The following is an 18,705-nucleotide window of genomic DNA, read 5'->3' on the forward strand; positions in this document are numbered from 1 at the left end:
GGCTGTCAAGAAGGAGCTGAGAAGGAGGTCCACTTTATTATCACACGGTTTCACAACCTTCTCAGAAACCTTCAGGCCTGAGTCTGAGGGCATTGTCAAGGATGGATCTGGACACAGCCTCTCTGCGAGCAGACCTGGCCTGGGAGCCCTGGAAACCTTCCACCCTCACAGGAGGAGCCCCTGGGCCCCACTACATAAGCTTCCCACAGCTCTGACACACCCGCCTCTACTTCTGACTGTGGCCTCCTTCACCCCCACCCCCTGTCCCAGTCCTGCCTCTCCCCCACATTGGAACCGTGATTCAGCCTCTCCTGTTGGTGCCTAGGGCAGCTTTGCCATTGCTTTGCCCCCTGGGTATCCCGATCCCTTGGATTCTCTGTTTCCTGCCTGGAGATCTCTGCCCTGAGACATCCGCCTGCTTCTGATCTCTGGGATGGGGCCAAAGTAGGACCACAGTCTTGGGGCACACCTGCCTTCAGCCCCTAACCTGTCCCACACTGTCTGCTTTCCTCGTCTCATCGTCCCTCGGATCCCCTCAATCTTAGAGCTCCCTTAACTGCCCACTGCATTCCTGAAAAGGGAATAATAATACTTATAGTAATAGCTGCCATTTGTTGAGCTTCACATGTTTGTTTTAACGTCCCCAAGAAATAGGTTCTATTATTATTTAACCCCAAATTATGAATGAAGTTGGGGCAGGGGGAGCAGCCCTATATTACAAATGAAGAAAATGAGTTCCAGAGAGGGACAAAGAGTTGTTCAAGGTTCCATATAGTGAAGAAGTGGCAGTGCTGGGATTCCAACCCAGGTCTGTTTGATTGCAAAGGCTAGGTCCTTTTCCCAGTTCTGGAAGGTGGTTGGGCACGGACATCCCCACCTCTTTGCTCTACCATCTCGGACCCTCTATGTCACCAGTCCCTTTCTCTCTGCGTTTGACCCTGATTTGCGGATGTGTCCTTTTCTATCCACCCATACTCTAGACCCCATCCCTTCCCCAATGCTTCACAAATTTGTGTGTACCACTGCTATCCTGAAAGCACTTTGCTTTGGCCCTTTTATACCCCATTAAATTTTTGGAAAGCCAAGCACATAGTAGCCTAACTGTTCCCAGGCTGGTGTGGGTTTACTGCAGTAGGGGCGGGGTGTGGGTGTGGGACCATAGCCCCCTTGGTAAGGCTGAGGACTTCATTCCACGAGACTGAGGTTCCTGAGAAGCCACTTCGGGTTTCCCCAGCAGCTGTGACTTGAGTTATATGGAGTTTTCCATCCAGACTCCTCATTCTGACTGGGCTCCAATCTTGGAGTTTACTTTTAGCCACAGGCCTTGAATCCTTGTGTGCTTGGGCAAGAACTAAATTCTTTTCTATTTGTCCCCCACCTCCTCAATCGACATCCACTTTACCACACCCTCCTCTGTCATCGTGTTTGTCCCTCCTTTCCAAATCAATGCCCAAGAAGGGTTCTGAGACCTTGGATTAGGCCAAGGTTTGAACAGCTGATCATGGCTCAGTGAAATGCTGATACAGCCTCTGGGTGTTAAAGGTGAATTCAAACTAGTTATTGAGAAGGAGAGGGGGCAAAGAGTGTCCCCATATCTAGAATTTGATAATGTTTTTCTGCTTTTCCCATGTCCTTCCCCAAGTCTCTCTTCTCCCTCTTCTACAAAAAAGTCACTGCCACAATTGCAAGGTAAAGAAATAATCATTTTATCGTGCACCAGACTATTTCATGGGGACGTCACAAAGGCAAGGTGCCTAGTATAAAAATTGGGATGAGGTGGGGGCAGCAGAGGGGGTAGCAGCATCCAGAGCTGGGGCTTGTCCAGCCCTAGGCCTCCGAGGACACCTTTGCCTTGCGTTAAGACTAGTGGAGAGGGTCTCGGGCAGGGCTTGAACCCTCTGGCCAGCTTCCAGGGTGGGTGGCTATGTCAGTCCTGTGCTGGTTCCTCTTTAAACTGTTCTGCTGGACAGTTTAGAGCTGGGTGTGTCCAAGGAAACTCCATTTTCCTGCAGCTGTGGATCCCTTTGGCCTTTGGGGTGCTGGTGGCAGTGGTGGTAGGGCTGGGCAGAGGTTCCTAGAATCTAGTCTGCTTCACCGGGGCTACACCCTTCAGAACCCCGGGAGGATCAGCTTTGAGGAGCCCCCTGGTAGGTGGAGAGGTGAGGCCTATGAATAAGCAGAGATCCTCTCCCTTCTCCCTGGGGCAGTGCCCATCATACCAGCATCCAGCCTGAATCTACTAGTCCTCTGGCTCTGGGGACAGGACTTAGGGGTGGGGGAGGGGTCTCCACTGCTTCCTTTGTGTGGGTCGGGCCTCTGCCAGTGAGGGATAGTATTTTCCCTGGCTCTGAGCAGACAGCTGAACAGAGCCCGCCAGAGGAGCAGTGAGCCCAGCTGGGCAGCTGTGGGGACACTTAGTCGGCTCAGCTTTCATCCACATCAGAGCCTGCCTGCCCCAAGATTATCCCCACATTTGAATGTGGGTCCAGCATCTCACTTGGTTTTGGCCTTCTTCTTGGATGGACACTGAGCAGAGAGCTTGGCTGGGGGCCGAGGGTGTTGACCCTGTCTTCGTGAGGGAGCCAACACCAGGAGGCACAAACCGCAAGGCCTGGAGGAGAGCGTCTACAGGCTGGAGCCCGTATTCTGGATCTGGGACCTTGAATTCAGACGCTGAACCCTGGAGCCAAGAACCTGGAGTCTGAGAACCTGGAGCCTGGAGCTTAAGACCTCAAACCAGGAGCCGAAAGCCCCAGTGTTGGTGCAGCTTGGAGAGAGGGCTGAGAGTGAGGTCCTCTGGTGGTCGGGAGCCCACCTGAGCAGCAGTTGGGTCAGGCCAGGGCTTGCTGTGTGCAGGTCCTGCTCACAGAAGTTTGGGCTGGGCTCCTGATGGTTTGGCTGGTGCACAGGGCCAGGCCCGGGCTGCTGGTGCTGGCTCTGGGGGGCTCTGCTTCAGTACCCACGGTACCTGGGGGCAGGGGTGCCTCTGCTGCGGAGACCTCACTTCGTCAGCCTTCCCACTGTCCACCTCTTCCCTCAGAGCCTGCTCTGCCCTCCCTTGGGAACCAAGTGGGCTCTGGCTCAGCCTGTGGTCTGTGGCTCCTGTTGCTCCCCAGCCCCTTTTCCTCCAGCCAGAGCTCCATCCCCGAGGCTCAGACCCAGGAGGACCTACAGTTTCTGGGCCTTTGGGTACAGGAGTCCAGGAGGAGCCTTGGCTGGGGGGGCTCTTCTGGCTTTGCCTCCGCCTCTACTGGCTCTGGGACCCAGCTGAGCCTTGCCCTTCCTCCTGTAAAATGGGCACAAGCATGCATCCCTGTCTTGTTGGCCTCCCAGGACTGCTGTGGTCATCCAGTGAGATGGCCCAGTACAGGGCCTAGAACAGTATTTGCTCAGTAGATTTGGTTAAGGGAGTGAAATAAAAGTTGGGAGATGGCTTTTTCACGCGGCCCTCTCCTGTGTGCGTGTGGCGTTTCCATTCTTAGTTTCATGGAGGAGCAGCACCGTGGAGTGACACTCACGGCGTCACCGTGAAGGCCCAGCTGGGGTCTCTGATCCAGGATGCAGCCGTATTCCTGCCTGGGAGGGACCAGGGAGTGAGGGTCTCCCTCTCTGAGGGGAGGCCTGGCGGCTGGGCTAGGGGTGGGGGCACTGCAGCCTTCACCGGCTCTCGCCTCATCTGCTGTTCTTGCCTGGAGGGTCCCACAGAGATTGAACCTCTGGCTGCTCATGGAGGCCTGAAATTAACCCTCTGCCCTGGGCCTGGTGTCTGCCCATTCCTTTTCCAGGGGGCTTGGGAGACAAAGCTCCCAGGCTGAAGCTGCCCGAGGTGCGTGCGTGCGTGTGGGGTGCAACTGCCGTCAAGATGGCACCGTTCCCCTGCCATAGGGCTGCCCCTTTCCCTAGGTGGCAGCGTCAGTAGGCACGTGGCTGTAACACTTCGTTACCCACCTTAAGCCTGCAAGTGGAAAAACAGGTACAGATAAAAAGTGAGTGGTCAGCAGTGGCCACATGTGGGCAGCCAGAAGCATGAGCAAAGTCCCTTTGGTCAGTGGCAGCCGCAAAGGCCCAGGCTTCAGGGAGGCCCCAGTTGGTGCCCTTGGGGTCGCCTGGCTGGTTCCGGCAATAAATAACATGAGGACCCAAAAACCAAACCAAAATAAAAAATACAGCCAGTATCTTTTGGGGTGGGTGGTGCGGGACTGTTTAAATTATCGGCCTTCCCTGGGCCACTAGGTGGTTGCGGGCGCAGGGCTGGGCGGCGGTCACCGGCACGTGTGCAGCTCCACGAGCCGCTGGCACTGCCGGCACTTGACGAAGCAGCACCAGTGGAACTTGCAGCTGCAGCGCTCGGCCAGCTCTACCTGTGCTGTGTGGAAGCCGCGGCCGCAGCACAGCAGCTCACAGCCGTCGATGGCCTTGGACGTCTTGTTGCACGTGCGGCCCCTCGTGCCCAGCACGCCGCTGCGCATGTCCTGCTCGCAGAAGTCCGGGCTGGGCTCCAAGTACACCAGGTCCTCATCTGTGTGCGGCTTGAACTGCGCGTTGCGCGGCACCAGCGCCCTGGAGGAGCCCACGCGGCGTGGCTCCACCTCCGTGGCGCCGTCAAACTTCTCCTTCAGCGCGTGGCCCACCTGGCGGAAGGGCGGCACGGCTCGCCAGCACGTCTTTACCTCGCAGGAGCCCGACACCCCGTGGCACTTGCACTCCACCCGCATGTGAGTCAGGATAGCCTGCGGGGGGCGGGGAGGGGAGAGGGGCCATCAGGAGATGTCAGGGGAGGCCGGGGAGGGGCTGCTGGGGGGCGGACGAGCGGGGGCAGGGACGGGGGCATGGCGCAGAATTGGAGAAAGATGTACGGTCATGCTTCCTCTGTATTAAGCTCCTGCCGTATGCCACGGTGGGCTGGTAAGCTGTGTTGGGAACAAAGATACTGTCCTTGCCCTTGGGGCACTCGGAGTTGATGGAGGAGAGACGTGTTAAAGGGCAGTGTCACACGAAACAGTGAAAAGTGACGTGTTGGGGAAGAACACGGCTGCATCAAACCTGCACAGGAACCCTGAAGAGTAGGTACTGAGATAGCAGACGGTATTGCAGTTAAGCACACGGTCTTCGCAGTGACACGGAGGAATCCTAACCCTGCTACTTATTAGGGGTGTGTGTGCGTGACAAAGAGGGATGGAGACACACCTGTGTGCACATATATGTGTGGGTGGGGGCGTGTTGGGGCACGTGTGTGCTACACTGGGGGCCGCTCACACTGTTCTGTGACGCCTGCTTACCTGTCCACTCCCTCCCCGCGTCCCCCGCCCCATAGGAGGTGCCTGGTACTGGAGCCCAACAAGTGTTTTCTGAGGGGCAGGTGGGTGGGGGAGAGTGTCTGGGGACCTTGACGAGCCCGCCCTTTCCCGGCCGGCCATGAGGGTGCTAGGGCCGCACGCACTACCTTCCTGCCGGCCTCGTTGTTGTGGAGGTTCATGAGGGCCCGGCTGGACGAGGCCCCCTTGCTCCTCTCCCGCACGTCCACGAATGACTGTGAGAAGGCCACGCCGTAGGCGATGTTGTCCGAGCATCCCGACCACTGGAAGCCTGGGTGGGGTGGGCATGCGGAGTCCGCGGGTGAGTGAGGGCCCGGGCCCCGGCCCCTGCCCTGCCACGCATGCCCTCCCCACCGCCCGCACTTACCCTGTGGGCTGACCCCGTGTACCGTCCGGTCACAGCCGCACTTTTCCAGCTCCCCACTGCTGCACGCCCGCGTCACCGCGAAGGCCACACCTGCCGAAGAGATGGCGTACACGAAGGCCGCCTCCCGAGTCCCTGTGGGAGGGAGGCAGAGGGAGGGCAGGGCTGGGTCCCAGTGCTCCTCCCCGCACCCTCCTTTTTAGAGGCCAGGCATAGATGGGACTCCTGAACGACGGAGGCCCAGGGAGAGAGCAAGGCAGGCTGACTCCCGTGGGGCAGGAGTCACGCCGTGCTGGCGCTTATTCTTACCCACCAATGGCCAACATACTTACACACGCCGGACACTGCCCTGCGGTCTTCACGTGTGCTGGGCATGTATCCTCCCCGCACCCGTCAGGTGAGTACAATTGTTACCCCCGCTTTCAGAGGGATCAGCCAACTTGTCCCAGGCCACACAGCATGTGGCTGAGCAGCCAGATGGTCCAGCTTCAGTGCTCTGAGCACCGTCAGTTACTGTTCTCACAACCTCTCCAGGAGGTTAGTGATGTTAACGTCATTTTATGAGAGACAAGACAGGCGTGGGAGAGGTGAATTAACTTACCAAGACTGCAGAAGTAGCAGGCTGGCCTGTCAACCCAGCTCTTTTTTGTGCCTATTCCCCAGCTGGCCCCTCTAGGCTCTGATGGGGTCCCCCGCCCGAGGAACCTGCCCCAGCCCTTCCTGCTGAGGCTGGGCCCATTTCTGAGACCACCTTGCTTCCTTGTACCTCTAAGAGTAAACTGTAATGACAGTGGCCCCACCGCTCACCAGGATCACTGCTGTAGAGGGGATGCCCTCTACCATCGGAAGCTTTATCTGTGCCCATTTCACAGATGGCACAGTGCAGGTTTGGGGAGGGGAAGTGGGTCGCAGTCGTCCAGTCAGGAAGTGATAGAACCAGGACTCAAACTCCGGTCTGTCCGCCTCTGCTGCCTGTCTTTCCCTTCCGCCCCATGACTTCTTGGTGGTTCTATTTTGGTGCCTGCCCTGTCTCTTGCCTGAATGGGTGTTTTTATCCTCCTAGGAACTGTGCCTCAGGGGGTGTAGCTGCCATGTAGCCCCTTTCTGGGGGTGTGGGTGATGGGAGGGAGTGTCTTTGTGTGCGTTGTGTGTGTGTGTGTGGTGCGTGTGCACACGGCTGGCTGGGTGTGTGACCAGACGGGCCCTGCTCCTCTCTGGGCCCTGTGAGGGCCTCTGTGTGCCCGTGACTGTCCTTCTGTCTCTTGCTGGAGTGTCTGTGTCCACAGGAGCAGAGGGGGGAGGCTTTGGCCTCGTGGTTGGCAATTACCTCTGTGACACCCAGGCCGGTGCTCTCGGCTGCCCTGGGGAGCAGTCACCGTGGTCAGACAGAAACAATCACCTCCTCTGTGCCCGTGTCTGTGGACAGGCAGCGGAGCCCGAGCGCTGGGGCTGGGGGCAGCTCAGGCCCCCATGGCCCAGGACGCCCTGTTCTCGGTTCGGCCCTTGAGCTGGGGATACTGCCCGCCACCCACTTTCTATGGCCCACCCTCTGCCCTGGCCTGGACACTTTGGGCCGGCATGAGGGGGCTTGGCTGGAGCCACGGGGGCCTTGACAGCCTGAGATGGAATCCTCTCCAAGTTAATCGAGGTTAATAGCAGGATCATGTTGGTTGGTTTTGTGCTGTGGCCGCCCAAAGAGAGACGACTTTAGTTTCTGGTATTTCTGGTATTTCCAGGCCTGAACCAGCACAAATCTTTGCCCCAAAGACCAAGGGGGAAGGGAAAGCAGGAGATAGTAGGGTGGATGGGACTGGCAGGGTGGCCCCAGCTCCTGGCCTGGCATGTTCCTTTCTCCTCTGCTTCTCTGGCCCCTCAGGCAGCCCCCGGCCTGCCGCAAGCTCTGGGCCCACCTCCTCCCCTGAGCGCTAGTAGCCTTGGGTGCAGGGCTCCCTGTGAGGTGGCTCAGGGAGACCCCTGCCTCATCCCCAACCAACACCCATCTGCCAGGACTACAGGCCCCCTTGTCCTGGCCTCGGGAGCAAGGGAGCTATAGTTCTCTCCACTTGGGCCTGAAGGAAGAGGTTCTGGAAGGAAGATAATAACACGAGCTAAAGCTCAGAGAGAGCTCACTCTGTGCTGGGCACTGTCTGAGCACTTGACATAATTTATATACTCTTCACAACAACCCTGCGAAGTAGAGACTTTTACTCCCCATTTTACAGATAAGGAAACTGAGGCACTGAGCCATGAAGCACCTGTCCAAGGACACCCAGCCAGGAAGTGGTGGAGCCAGAATTCGGACTCAGACAGCCTAGCTCCAGAGTTTCAACCTTGACATGATCCTGCCGCCCGGAGCCCAGAGCCTGGAGCCCCCAGGAATATATGCACATCTCTTCCCACCTCCATGTGTGAAGCCACGAGCTGTGGGACATGTCCAGTTCCTTTTGTGGGTTCTTCACTGGGGGATGGTGAGCAGTGGGCCTATGCTCAGCACAGGAGGCCCCAGAAGGCCTGAAGAATGTGGCTGAGTCACTGTGTCCCGAGAGCCGATGGCAGCGGCTCCTCCAGCCTTTTATGACTGGCCCTGGGTCCCGATCCCTTGACTCCAGGGCCGTGGCCCCTCCTGGCTCATCCCCTCTGCCCGGCTGGAGCCTTGCTCACCAGTGGGGCACCTGGTAGAGACCGCTGAGACACAGAAAAAGGATTGTGGTGTGGCTGTGAGGGTGGCAGAGGGGAGTTCCCCAGCGACCTGGTCGATAACTGCTCCCTGGTCTGGGGGTTTGCCTGTTCCAGCTGCAGGGGGAGGACAGTCCTGACTCTGTCCTCCTGGGACAGCAGAGCCGGCCGAGGGAAAGGCAGAGCTCTCGAAGGTGCTAGCAGCTGCCCTACAGCCTTCTGCCTTTTCCATAATGCCATTTGCCCCATTCCACACCCAACTCCTTTCTTCCTGCTCTTTCTTCTTCCCTGAGCACCTCCTTCCCTGGCTCCACTGGTCTAAATCCTGAGCGTCCTCTAGGTCCCGCCTCACTGCCATCTTTTCCAAGGTGCTAAGGCTGCCTGGGGCTGGGAATTCAGAGTTGTCCTGGGGATCCAGTGATAACTACCCTTTCTGAGGGCCTACAATGTGCCAGGGCCTTTCCATGAGCTTATGGCGACCTGAGCAACCAGCTCTCTCCAGCTCTGCTCTGTGGAGGAAAAAGTGAGGCTCGGGGGCTTGTCTGGGGTCCCTCAGCCAGTCAGTGGCCAAGAGGGAATTGGAACCGCGGCCTGCCTGACTCGAGGCCGGTGCTCTTCTGAGCACATCACATGCGCTGTCTCCCCAGATGCTGGATGGAAGGACATTTGAGCAGGAAGGAGTGTTTGGAGGAGAAACAGATGAGGCTGAGTTGGGCTAGAAAGGAAGCCACAGGCGTGGGGATCCCCAGGGCATCAGGCAGGTGTCCTGATGGCAGTGTCATTCTGAGCATAACTAACATGTTTCCAAAGCAGACCCAGCGGGAGTCCTAGGGAGGTGGGGCAGGAGATGGACTGCCCTTGTCCTCTCCCTATCCCTGCCCCCAGCCTGCCTTGCCAATTTCCTTTGCTCTCTTGTCTGCAAAGGCTCACCTTTTCTTGAAACCACCTCCAGGAAGCCTCTTTGGATTTAAGAGACAATGTAGGGCAGGGGAAAGAGTAAAGGCTTTGGAGTTGGAGAAAGCCATGTTAAGACTCTTACTAGTGTAGTGACCTTTTCCAGTTCTAACATGGGGAAAGTAACGCTGGCCCAGCAGGCCAGGCCCTGGCACTTCTGCACATCCCTCCCACCATCATTGATTCCTGGGACCCCGGGTGCTCTGGCTGGCCTGGCCTGCCCTCCCCACGCAGTCAGAGTTGCACTCGGACTGTTTCATCTTCTAAGTGTCTTGTGTGCTTGTCTGCAGCCAGACTGGAAGCTCCAGGGGCCACGCTGTCCCTCACCACCTCCTCTGCCCGCCTCGAGCCCAGTACAGAGCTGGCAAGAACAGGCCTTTCCCAGCTCCCTGGAGACAGAGGCGGGTATTGGGAGGAGCGTGGATGCTCAGCCTGGCAGGCCTGAGATCTAGTCCTGGTTCTGCCACTTCCTAAATGTGTGATTTCAGTTTTTATGTCCATAGAATGGGGCTGACAATAGTTCTGACCTCTTCGGGTGGGTATGGAAATCTAATGACGTAAAACATGGGAAGTGCTTAGCCACTGGCCTGGAGTAGGAGCTTGAGACATGGTAGCTACTGTGAATGTTACTGTTGGGTGATTAATGCCGTTTTATTCATTCGCTAACAAATATCAGTAGGGCACTTACCCCCTGAGGGCCACTTGTCCGCATATTTGCCATTGGGCTAAAGGTTTCCTTAGCCCAGAGACACCTCCTCCCTCACCAGACGTTTATTAGCCGCCTGCTGTGAGCCAGGCCCTATGCCAGCACGAGGGAGATGGACGTGAGTCTGTCCTCAAGGAACCCCCAGTGCAAAGTGTCTCTGGGGTAACCCCTCCCCAGACCTCCTGTGATGTATCTGATGGCACCAAAAGCTGGCCTGAGAGGTCCCCAGAAGAAAGGCATGTTGTCACCCTCACTGGGTTCAAAGTAATGCCAACATTGAGGACAAAGGTGGGAGCACAGGTGTTAGGGAGTCACAGCCCAGGACTGAAAAGCATCCACTTCGTAGATGCAGCCTGAAGTTACCGTCAGTCAGGTGCCCTGAGGTTAGACACGCGGGGACTGCAAACACAGCCTGGGCTGGATCCTCTCTTGGCTACGACCAGTGCACCACATCACCTCCCGACATGGCAGCCAGAGCCCAGAGGGGCCTCAGGGCTCATGGAGTCCCCTCTCTCGGGACAGGGACACGATCAAGCTCACAGAGCGAGGTGTGAGAAGGCAGGGGCAGGCCCAGCGTTGGCTACAGATGCAGGGAAACAGGAGCAGAGGAGTCTGCATGGCCTTCCCCACCCCTCCCTGTCCTGCTCGGGCCAGCCCACTCTGAGACCCCACCACATCCTGCTCACGGCCACACTGAACTTTCGCCAGACTCCCTGGCCTCTCCCTCCCACCCTCAAACCCTCGTCAGTCATTCCACAAATACTTATCAGTTACCTACCTTGTGCAGGTGCTGCCCCAGGCACAGGGATTAAGCAGTGACCAAACCGCACAGAGGCCGTCCCACATCTGGCCCTGCACGCCTGCTCAGCCAAGAACCACCGCCTGCCCCATTCCTGGCTGCCCCCGATGCCAACTTCACCAAATTTCTGGCAGATTCTCAGCCTAGAGCACACAGTTTGGCCCTGACTTGCACACGGTCCTCACCAGTCACCATTATGTCACCGTCTGTCTTGCCTCTGTAGGCCAGGAGCAGGGGGTCTCCACTGCCTGGGAGGGGAGGGGGTACGGCTTGGAGCTGTACAGCCTCGGGCAGTGCTGGTCGTAAGAGAGCTGCTCCCATCCCCGGGTGCCCTGGGAGTCAGGCAGGCCTTTGGAGACATCATCTTTGAATCCTGATGGGAAGTCCAGGAGCTGGGGCCTGGGGTTGCCCCCCATCCAGGGAGGAGGACGCTGAGGCTAGGACAGGGGATGGACCCTGCCCGGGGTCTCATGCCAAGAGCCGGCAGGTCCCGGATCTAGGTGCATCACACCCTCTGTCTGCTGGGCCTCCTTTCTCAGCTGTAACGTGGGAACAATACTACACACTTGGACTTGTCGTGAGGGTGGTCGGATGCAAGGCAGCACCGTGGAGGCCCTCAACAAATGGGGCTCCTTTTCTTCTCCAAGTATGGCCTGGCTCCTGGAGGGATCTGTGAGCTATTACCTTTCCAGGTCTGAGGTCAGGACCCCAGCCAGGCAGCCCATGAATGCGGGCACTGGCCTAGCCCCCCAAACCCTAAACCCTGGGGGCTGTGAGAGAGGCCTGCCCACCGGCTGCTGCCCAAAATCACAGCAGCTGGTGAGGACGGATGGCTTTTCTGGGGTCAAGGTCCACCCTAAATGGTGACACCCTTATGAGGTAAGCACACGTGCAGGTCCCACTGACAGGTGGGGATACCGAGGCTCGGAGGAGTGAGGTCCCTCCCCCAAGGTCACGCTGCCCGTGCTCTCCCCGCACGGCCTCATCAACCCTGGACCCTCCAAGAGCAGCACTGTGGCCTCGGGAGGGGCAAGTCCCGTCTCTTGCTCAGTGGAGATAAATTGAGACTTTTCCAGGAGGAATTTTACTAGGGAAGAAAACGGAAAATGCAAAAGTGAGGGGATGGACGAATGGGAAGAGCTCAGACTCCTCCAAACACGACTGCCCTTGCCTGGCGTGTGGCTGGCTTGGCAAGTGCATGCCCTGACTCAGCCCCGAGGAGACTGGATGCTTGACCAAGTCACTTGGACTTTAGTCCAGAGCACGTTCCAGCCAAGCCCGGTAGGATTCTCAGCATCTCCCTGAACTTGATGAGCCGGGGCTGGGCCCCCTCCCTGGTTCCTGGTGCAAACACAGGTGAGGAAAGCACTTCTCGACGGGGTCCCTCTCCTGCGTCAGGCCGCACTGACCCATGCCTCCCCTCTTCTGCCCCTTGAGTCCTTGCCCCGACTTGCTCTCTGCCACTGGATGACATCCCTTGACTGTCTCCTCCATGCCAGGCTCTGCCACGCGCTGGGAAACCGGTAAATGAGACATTACCCTTGCCTTGGAAGAGTTCAAGGTTTAGGGATGGGGGAGTGGGGTGGGGGAGACAGGCATCACAGTTCAGTGTGAAAGGTGTAATGAAAGCCACGTGGACACAAATGGTTTAGACAGAAGTGTGTGTGTGTGTGTACACGTGTGTGTATTGAGGGAGAGAGTGAGAGAGAAAGGAGAGAGAGAGAAATGGATAAGTCAAATGGGTTAAAATGTAAACAGCTGGTGAATCTAGGTAAAGAGTATATGGCAATTCTTCACAGGAAAAACTGAACTCATATATTCAGAGAACAAACTGGTGGTGCCAGAGGCAGAAGCAGGGATGGGGGCAAAATGGGTGAAGGGGTCAACAAGTACCAACTTCCAGTTATAAAATAAATACGTCATGAGGATGTGATGTACAGCGTAGTGACCATAGTTAATAATACTGTATTGCATATTTGAAAGTTGCTAAGAAAGTAGATCTTAAAAGTTCTCACCACAAGGAAAAAAATGTTTGCAACTGTGTGGTGATGGACGGTAACTAGACTTACTGAATCATTATACTGTACACCTGAAACTAATATCATATGTCAATTATACCTCATTTAAAAAAGAAGAAAATGAAAGTAGCTGACTGAATAAACCCATCACATAGAGATTTTTTAAAAAAGAGTATATGGGAATTTCTTGTACTATTTTTGCAACTTTTCTGTAAGTTTGAAATTATATCAGAACAATTACCAAAAAAAAGGGAAAAAACCCCAGCATGAACAAAGAGCTTTGGAGCCCAGTGGAAAAAAGCAACCACCTGCTTGCAGGAGCTGGGCAGACTGGAGGAGGGAGCTGCTGAGCTGGTGGAGAAAGAGGGTTGGGTGTTTGGGGGTGGAGGAAATAGCATGTGCAAAGGCACGGGGGTATGAAGGGCCTGGCGCATGTAACCCTGCCAGTCTATTATTCATCAGTCCACCTAAAACACGGAACACCTACTGTGTGCAAGGGGCTTCCTGTGCCCAGGGTCTGCTGTTTGAGCCTAGTGTCTGGGCCTCATCAGACAGACAGCCCTGGGTCCTCGGCAGGGGCACCGTGGTCCCTGGAGGGCCTCCGCTCCCAGGCCGCTCACTGGACCTTTGCTTCTTCTCTGAAGCAGCAATGTTCAGTCATGCCAAGCATAATCGTGCCTTTTTGGCCCCTGCCAACTCCCAGGAGAATGGCTTCCAAATTTCTATCCCAGTTGGTTTCCAACAACATCCAAATGGCTTTGCCACAAGCCCAGCAGCCCTCGCTGTCCAGGACCACAGGTGCCAAGACAAAGGTTGGCCCAGGAACACTTTCCTGCTGCCTGAGCAAGTCAAGGGGCCTGTGGACTATTGGTGGCTCGGAGTGTCAGTTTCACACTCAGGAAGTAGAAAAAGAGGCAGCTGGTTTAGAGCACTCCCTCGAGGGCAGTGGCTTGACCCCGTGACCTCTTAAGGGGCCTTCCAGTTGCATGGAACGTTCTCTATGCCCTGGCCCATCTTCCTCTGGCTTGATGCCTTCTCAGATTTCTGGTGTCAGCCGAGGACCCACTCCTTGGGAAAGCTTTCCCTGAGCACCCGCCCTGGCTGGGGCAGGGGTCCACCCTCGTGCTCCCGAGGATCCTGTGTCCCCTCTCTTCGTGGGTAAGAGCAAGACCCTGGAGCTGGACTGCACGGGCTCAAGTCCTGGCTTGGCCACTTTTTGCTTCTGTGACTTTGGGCGAGTTACTTAACCTCTGTGGGCCTCAGTTTCGTCATTTGCAATACGGAAGCCTATCTCAAAGGGCCAGATGAGTTAATATCACTTAAAGCACTTAAACAGTGTGTGGTCCCTAGCTGGTGCTACAGGTGTGAGAGCCACTGCCCCTAGTGAGGTGTCATCGTTGCCTCAACTGTGAGCCCAGGAGGACAGGGTCTGGGTGCTGCTCTTCCCGGGGACTCAGGGCTGGGCAAGTGAGGCTCAACATGGTTCGTCAAAGGTACAGACGAACGAGATGCACTTGCATAGGTGAGGCCAGTGCTAAGGTAAAAATAGCACGGGGCTGGGGGGCTGGAAGCCCAGGTCTGAATTCTTTTCTGCTGTTCACCCTCTGAGGAGCCCCGGGCCACTCCGTCCTTTCCCCTGCCGTCCTTTCCCCTGCCGTCCTTTCCCCTGCCTGAGGCGCAGTTTCTGACTCTAAAACGGGATGGTGGCTCCAGGACTGAAAACACGGCACACCGTATTGTGCTGCACAGCCAGAGAACAGCATCCTTCTCCGTCGGCCCTCCCGCAGGGGACTGCCGCCCGCTGGGCCCTGCCCGCTCCCACGCCTCCACCTGCATCCTGTGATGAGTGATGGACCCGTCAGGCCACTCATGAGCACATGATTCTCCACCCCAGGAAACAGTGGTCCTTCCAGGGTCCCCAGCACCCCCGCGAGCCCCTCCCTCACCTTGCGTCACCACCTTGCCGAAAACAGGCAGCGAGTCGAGCGTGGAGCAGTTCCAGCGCCGGTTCCGGAACTGGTACTGGCACTCCTCGATGGCGAGCTGGGCGCCGCGGCGCACCGAGTCCATCACCTCCAGGTTCCGCTTGCACATCTGCACCTGCCTCTGGATCAGGCCCTTGAGCTTCTCGCACGTCTCCTCCTCTGAGATGCTCCCCACTGATGACAGCTTGGCCAGGTACCTGGGGAGAGGGGGGTTGGGGACGGGGGTGGGACGTGGGTGGGACGTGATGCTGAGCCCCTTCCCTCCGCCTTCCACGCCCCGGCTGAGGCCACGCCCTGCCCAGGTCTCTGGGAGCCAGTTTGTACCAGGGATGGGTCCTGGAGGTTGGCTTCTCTCTGGATCCAGTGACGGCCCTGCTGCCTGGTTCCCAGGGCCAGAAGGGCGGAAGTGCTGTCTTGCACAAGGCCTCCATCTCAAGTTAGCCAAAGCAGGGAGAGCACTGGGAGGGCGGCTGACAGACCCCCGTGGGATCCCTCCCTGCCTGGGTGGCCCCTGCACTGGTATCTGTGCCCCGATGTTACCCTAGACCTCGCCCATGGGCTCCGAGCCCTTCATGTCGAAACGCCCTCTAGATGGGAGGCTGGAGCTGCTGTCTGCCCTGGTGTGTCTCTTTCCCCTCCCAAGGCAGAGACCCCAGTGACCTAAGCCCACCTCTGGCTACAAGGTCACGATCCTCACTGCCAGCCATATCCCAGGGCCACCAGGCAGAGACCAGCGTCACTGCTGTAGCACTTAGGACAATAAGGGCAGTGAGGGCTGGGGGGCTGGGGATGGTGTTGGGGGAGGGGCTCTGAAAACAAAGTGTGCCATGCTCTCCCCTCCGCCCCGGGAGCCTTTATAGCCAGAGAACGGGGCACCAGTGCTTGCCCCACCTCACAGGGTTCTAGCGAGGATCACAATCCAGATGAGACAGCTTATGTCAAGGCACTCTGGGGCCAGGCACATGTGGGAAGGGGCTTTACTGCATCCCTTTCAGCAGAGGACAGAGAGCACTACTGTTGATTGGACACCTACCATGTGCTGTGCACGGCGGCAGGCACTTCTTCCTGTTGCCAGCTCACCCCAAATCTATCAGGTGACGATTATTACGACCATTTTATGGATTCCAAAATAAAGGCTAAGGGGGTAACATGCCCAAGGTGACCCAGGTAGCAAGTGTCAGAGCCAAGCTTCAAACCCCTCCAAACCCCATGGGCCTTTCCCCTGCCAACCCCCTCCATGAGGGCACTGGAAGGCTCTGCCCTGTCTAATGACGGCCACTTTGTTTTTTTGTGTGTTGTTTTTGGCCGTGCTGCATGGCATGTGGGATCTTAGTTCCCCGATCAGGGTTCGAACCCGCGCCCACTGCATTGGAAGCATGGCATCTTAACCACTAGACCACCAGGGAAGTCCCTAATGACGGCCACTTTGCAATCTGGGCCAGGAGGCAAGGGGGCCAGGAGTAAGACACAAAAATACTCACCGGGGTGGGAGCAGAGGTAGGGAAAGACCCTGTGAAGAAGAAACTGGTTTTTCTCTCAAGGGAAGGGTGTGCATTAACAGAACACCTACTAAGTGCCAGGCATGTTTCAGAGCAGTGAGATGACCATCAAGGTCATCCAACTTGTAGGGGCAGACCTGGATTGGAGCCCGCGTCTGGATGACCCTGAGGCTTGTGCTCCAACCACTGCTCCTCAACCTGTCCCCTCTCCCCATCCCAGCATCCCTGGCCAGGGCCCAGTGCACATAGTAGGCACACAAGTAGCAGCCTAATGGTGGAAGGAGAGCTGAGTGGTGACTCTGGAAGGCCTCCTCTCCCTCCCCTGCCTCCCTTTCCCCCCTCTTCAGTGGGAGATGCACCTGCCACCTCCCAGGGCAGGCAGGGCTGCCTGGCGCTGCCTTCCAGATTCTTGGAGGAGCAGCAGGGTGCACAGAATCACAGCCTTAAGGAATGTTCCCTGACACGTGGTCTGGTCCAGACTCCTTATTTTACAGGTAAGCTCAGAGAAGGAGAGGGGCCTTCCCACCACCTCCCAGCAGGAGACTCAGACCCTGGCTCTACCCTCAGCCTCAGCCCCATAGATCAGGGGCTCTGAACAAAAGCAGAGCAAGTGTCCCACTGCCCCAGAGACCACAGTGAACCAGCCCAGCAACCCAGGTCTGCTTGATGCGGGGGCAATGGCTCTCTGGGTGGTAGAGGTGAAGATGCCAGTGCATCTTTACCGGGGAAACTGCACAGATTTCTTGTCCAAAGAAGGACAAAGGCTACTGCTCTCTGGGACTCAGTTTTTCCACCTGTAATGTGAGGGGGAGACCACCGACTGTGGCCAAGTCAGGGAACTGTTGTCAGGCTCTAAAGGGATCCTGTATGTGAAAGGTGGTCTTACGTGGGGCCTCAGGCAATGGGGCAGGAACTCGACATCTGTTTACTTAGTGAAGGAATGAATAAATGCATGGTACCCAGATAGAAAAGCACACAGAAAACCTAGTAAGATATGGGAGATTTTTATGACAATGACAATAAGAATAGCTAACTTGTATGGCCCTTAATCAGTAAAGCCTAAGACTTTACTTGCATGATTGCATTTAATCCTCCCAGCAAGCCAATGAACCCCCATTTATAGAGGAGGAAACTGAGGCACAGACAAGTTAAGTACTTTGCTTTGTGTGCGAGGTCACACAGCTAGTAAAGGCAGAGCCAGGACTTGAACCTGGTTTTGCCCGACTTCAGAACCTTTGGTAGAGACAATATTCTTTTATGTGGCTCAAGGACTTGAACGTCACCCGTGGGCAGAGGCTGCTGGGAGCTGGGTTCGTTTGACGTAAGGATGAGGGCCACGGTGCAGTGGGTGGGCCGCCTGCGGGTTGCTGAGCTCTCCATCCCCGGGGGTGTACAATCAGCAGCTGGGTTCTATTTGTCAGGCACGTGGGCTGGACCAGAGTGATGGTTCTTGTATCTGGCTGCGCATCGAAACATTTGTGGGGTTTGCTGAAAGTGCAGGTGTCTGGGCCCCACTCCAGGCAGGGCTTGGTGGGCATCTGGGCTTTTCACACGTTCCCAGCAGCAGCTGTGAAGCCAGGCTGGCAATGGCCTGGAGGGCACTTTAGGGGAAGTCTGTGAGTACCCACTGGGGATGTTTCTTTCCAAGTTCCAAGGAATCTGATTCTGGGACCCTCTCTCCTCCTCAAAGCTGCGGGGCCTCTCTGCATCTGGCTTTCTTGATCTGGCAATCCCACAGGCTGCTGTGAGAAGTTAACGTGATTTGACGTGGCTGGTGCATCTGGCTCTCGGCCGGCACATCTTGGGTGCGCCGTAGCTGTGAGGATCTCGCCCTTCCCTGGCAGCTCGGGCTGGTGGGAGGTGGGTGGTCTCGGGCTGAGGCAGTCCCACCTCCCCTCACTTTTCCTGAATTCCTTGCCTCCCGGGAGCCTCACAGTCTTCTCTACCAGGTCCTGCCCAGAGGATGCACAGAGGCTGGTAGTGTCCCGACGAGGCCTGGGCAGAAGCCTGAGCTTCTCAGAAGGGAGACAAAGGTGGGAAGATGGCTGGGGGTCCGGGGAGGGTGTATCTGCAAGGGGAGGGGGCTGACTTGGCTCCTCAGCCCTACCTAGGTGCATCCCCTGCCTCTGCCAGCTATGGAGCTAGTCCCACCTGGCGCTTTTGGCCTGCAGGGGGCACCAAGAGCCCGGCTACTGGCCGTGGGCCAGGTCCACGTTTGGGAAGCCACGGGTGAGGGGGCTAGCAACTGGGCCTAAAGCTGGATCCTTTCCTGCTCAGATGCCAGGGTTGGTCTCTAGGAGAAGGTGGGGCCCCCTATTCCCTCTGTGACATGGGGGCACAGAGCTGACCTGTCCCCATCTCAGCCTCTGCTCCCTCTGTGTCCTGCCAA

The 18,705-nt window shown here is 57.0% G+C and overlaps 1 protein-coding gene across 3 annotated transcripts in view; it reads right to left on the reverse strand.

Moving 5' to 3' along the window:
- Window positions 1-1,715: 1,715 nt before the first annotated feature.
- The window catches only part of WNT4 (Wnt family member 4), a 28,305-nt gene continuing 11,315 nt past the window's right edge, over window positions 1,716-18,705 (reverse strand). The window contains exons 2-5 of one of the 3 annotated variants that reach the window (XM_057530497.1): window positions 14,779-15,014; window positions 5,683-5,772; window positions 5,444-5,586; window positions 1,716-4,730 (exon numbers count right to left, since the gene is read on the reverse strand). In XM_057530497.1, coding sequence (XP_057386480.1) covers window positions 4,263-4,730; window positions 5,444-5,586; window positions 5,683-5,772; window positions 14,779-15,014 — 937 coding nt within the window. In that variant the 3' untranslated portion in view covers window positions 1,716-4,262. Of the gene's footprint in view, window positions 4,731-5,443; window positions 5,587-5,682; window positions 5,815-14,778; window positions 15,015-18,705 lie in introns of all 3 variants that reach the window. The other 2 variants (XM_057530503.1, XM_057530492.1) reach the window with 2 other exon arrangements.

The sequence above is a fragment of the Balaenoptera acutorostrata genome, chromosome 1 (genome assembly GCF_949987535.1).
Source record: "Balaenoptera acutorostrata chromosome 1, mBalAcu1.1, whole genome shotgun sequence".
NCBI classification, from domain to species: Eukaryota; Metazoa; Chordata; class Mammalia; order Artiodactyla; family Balaenopteridae; genus Balaenoptera; species Balaenoptera acutorostrata.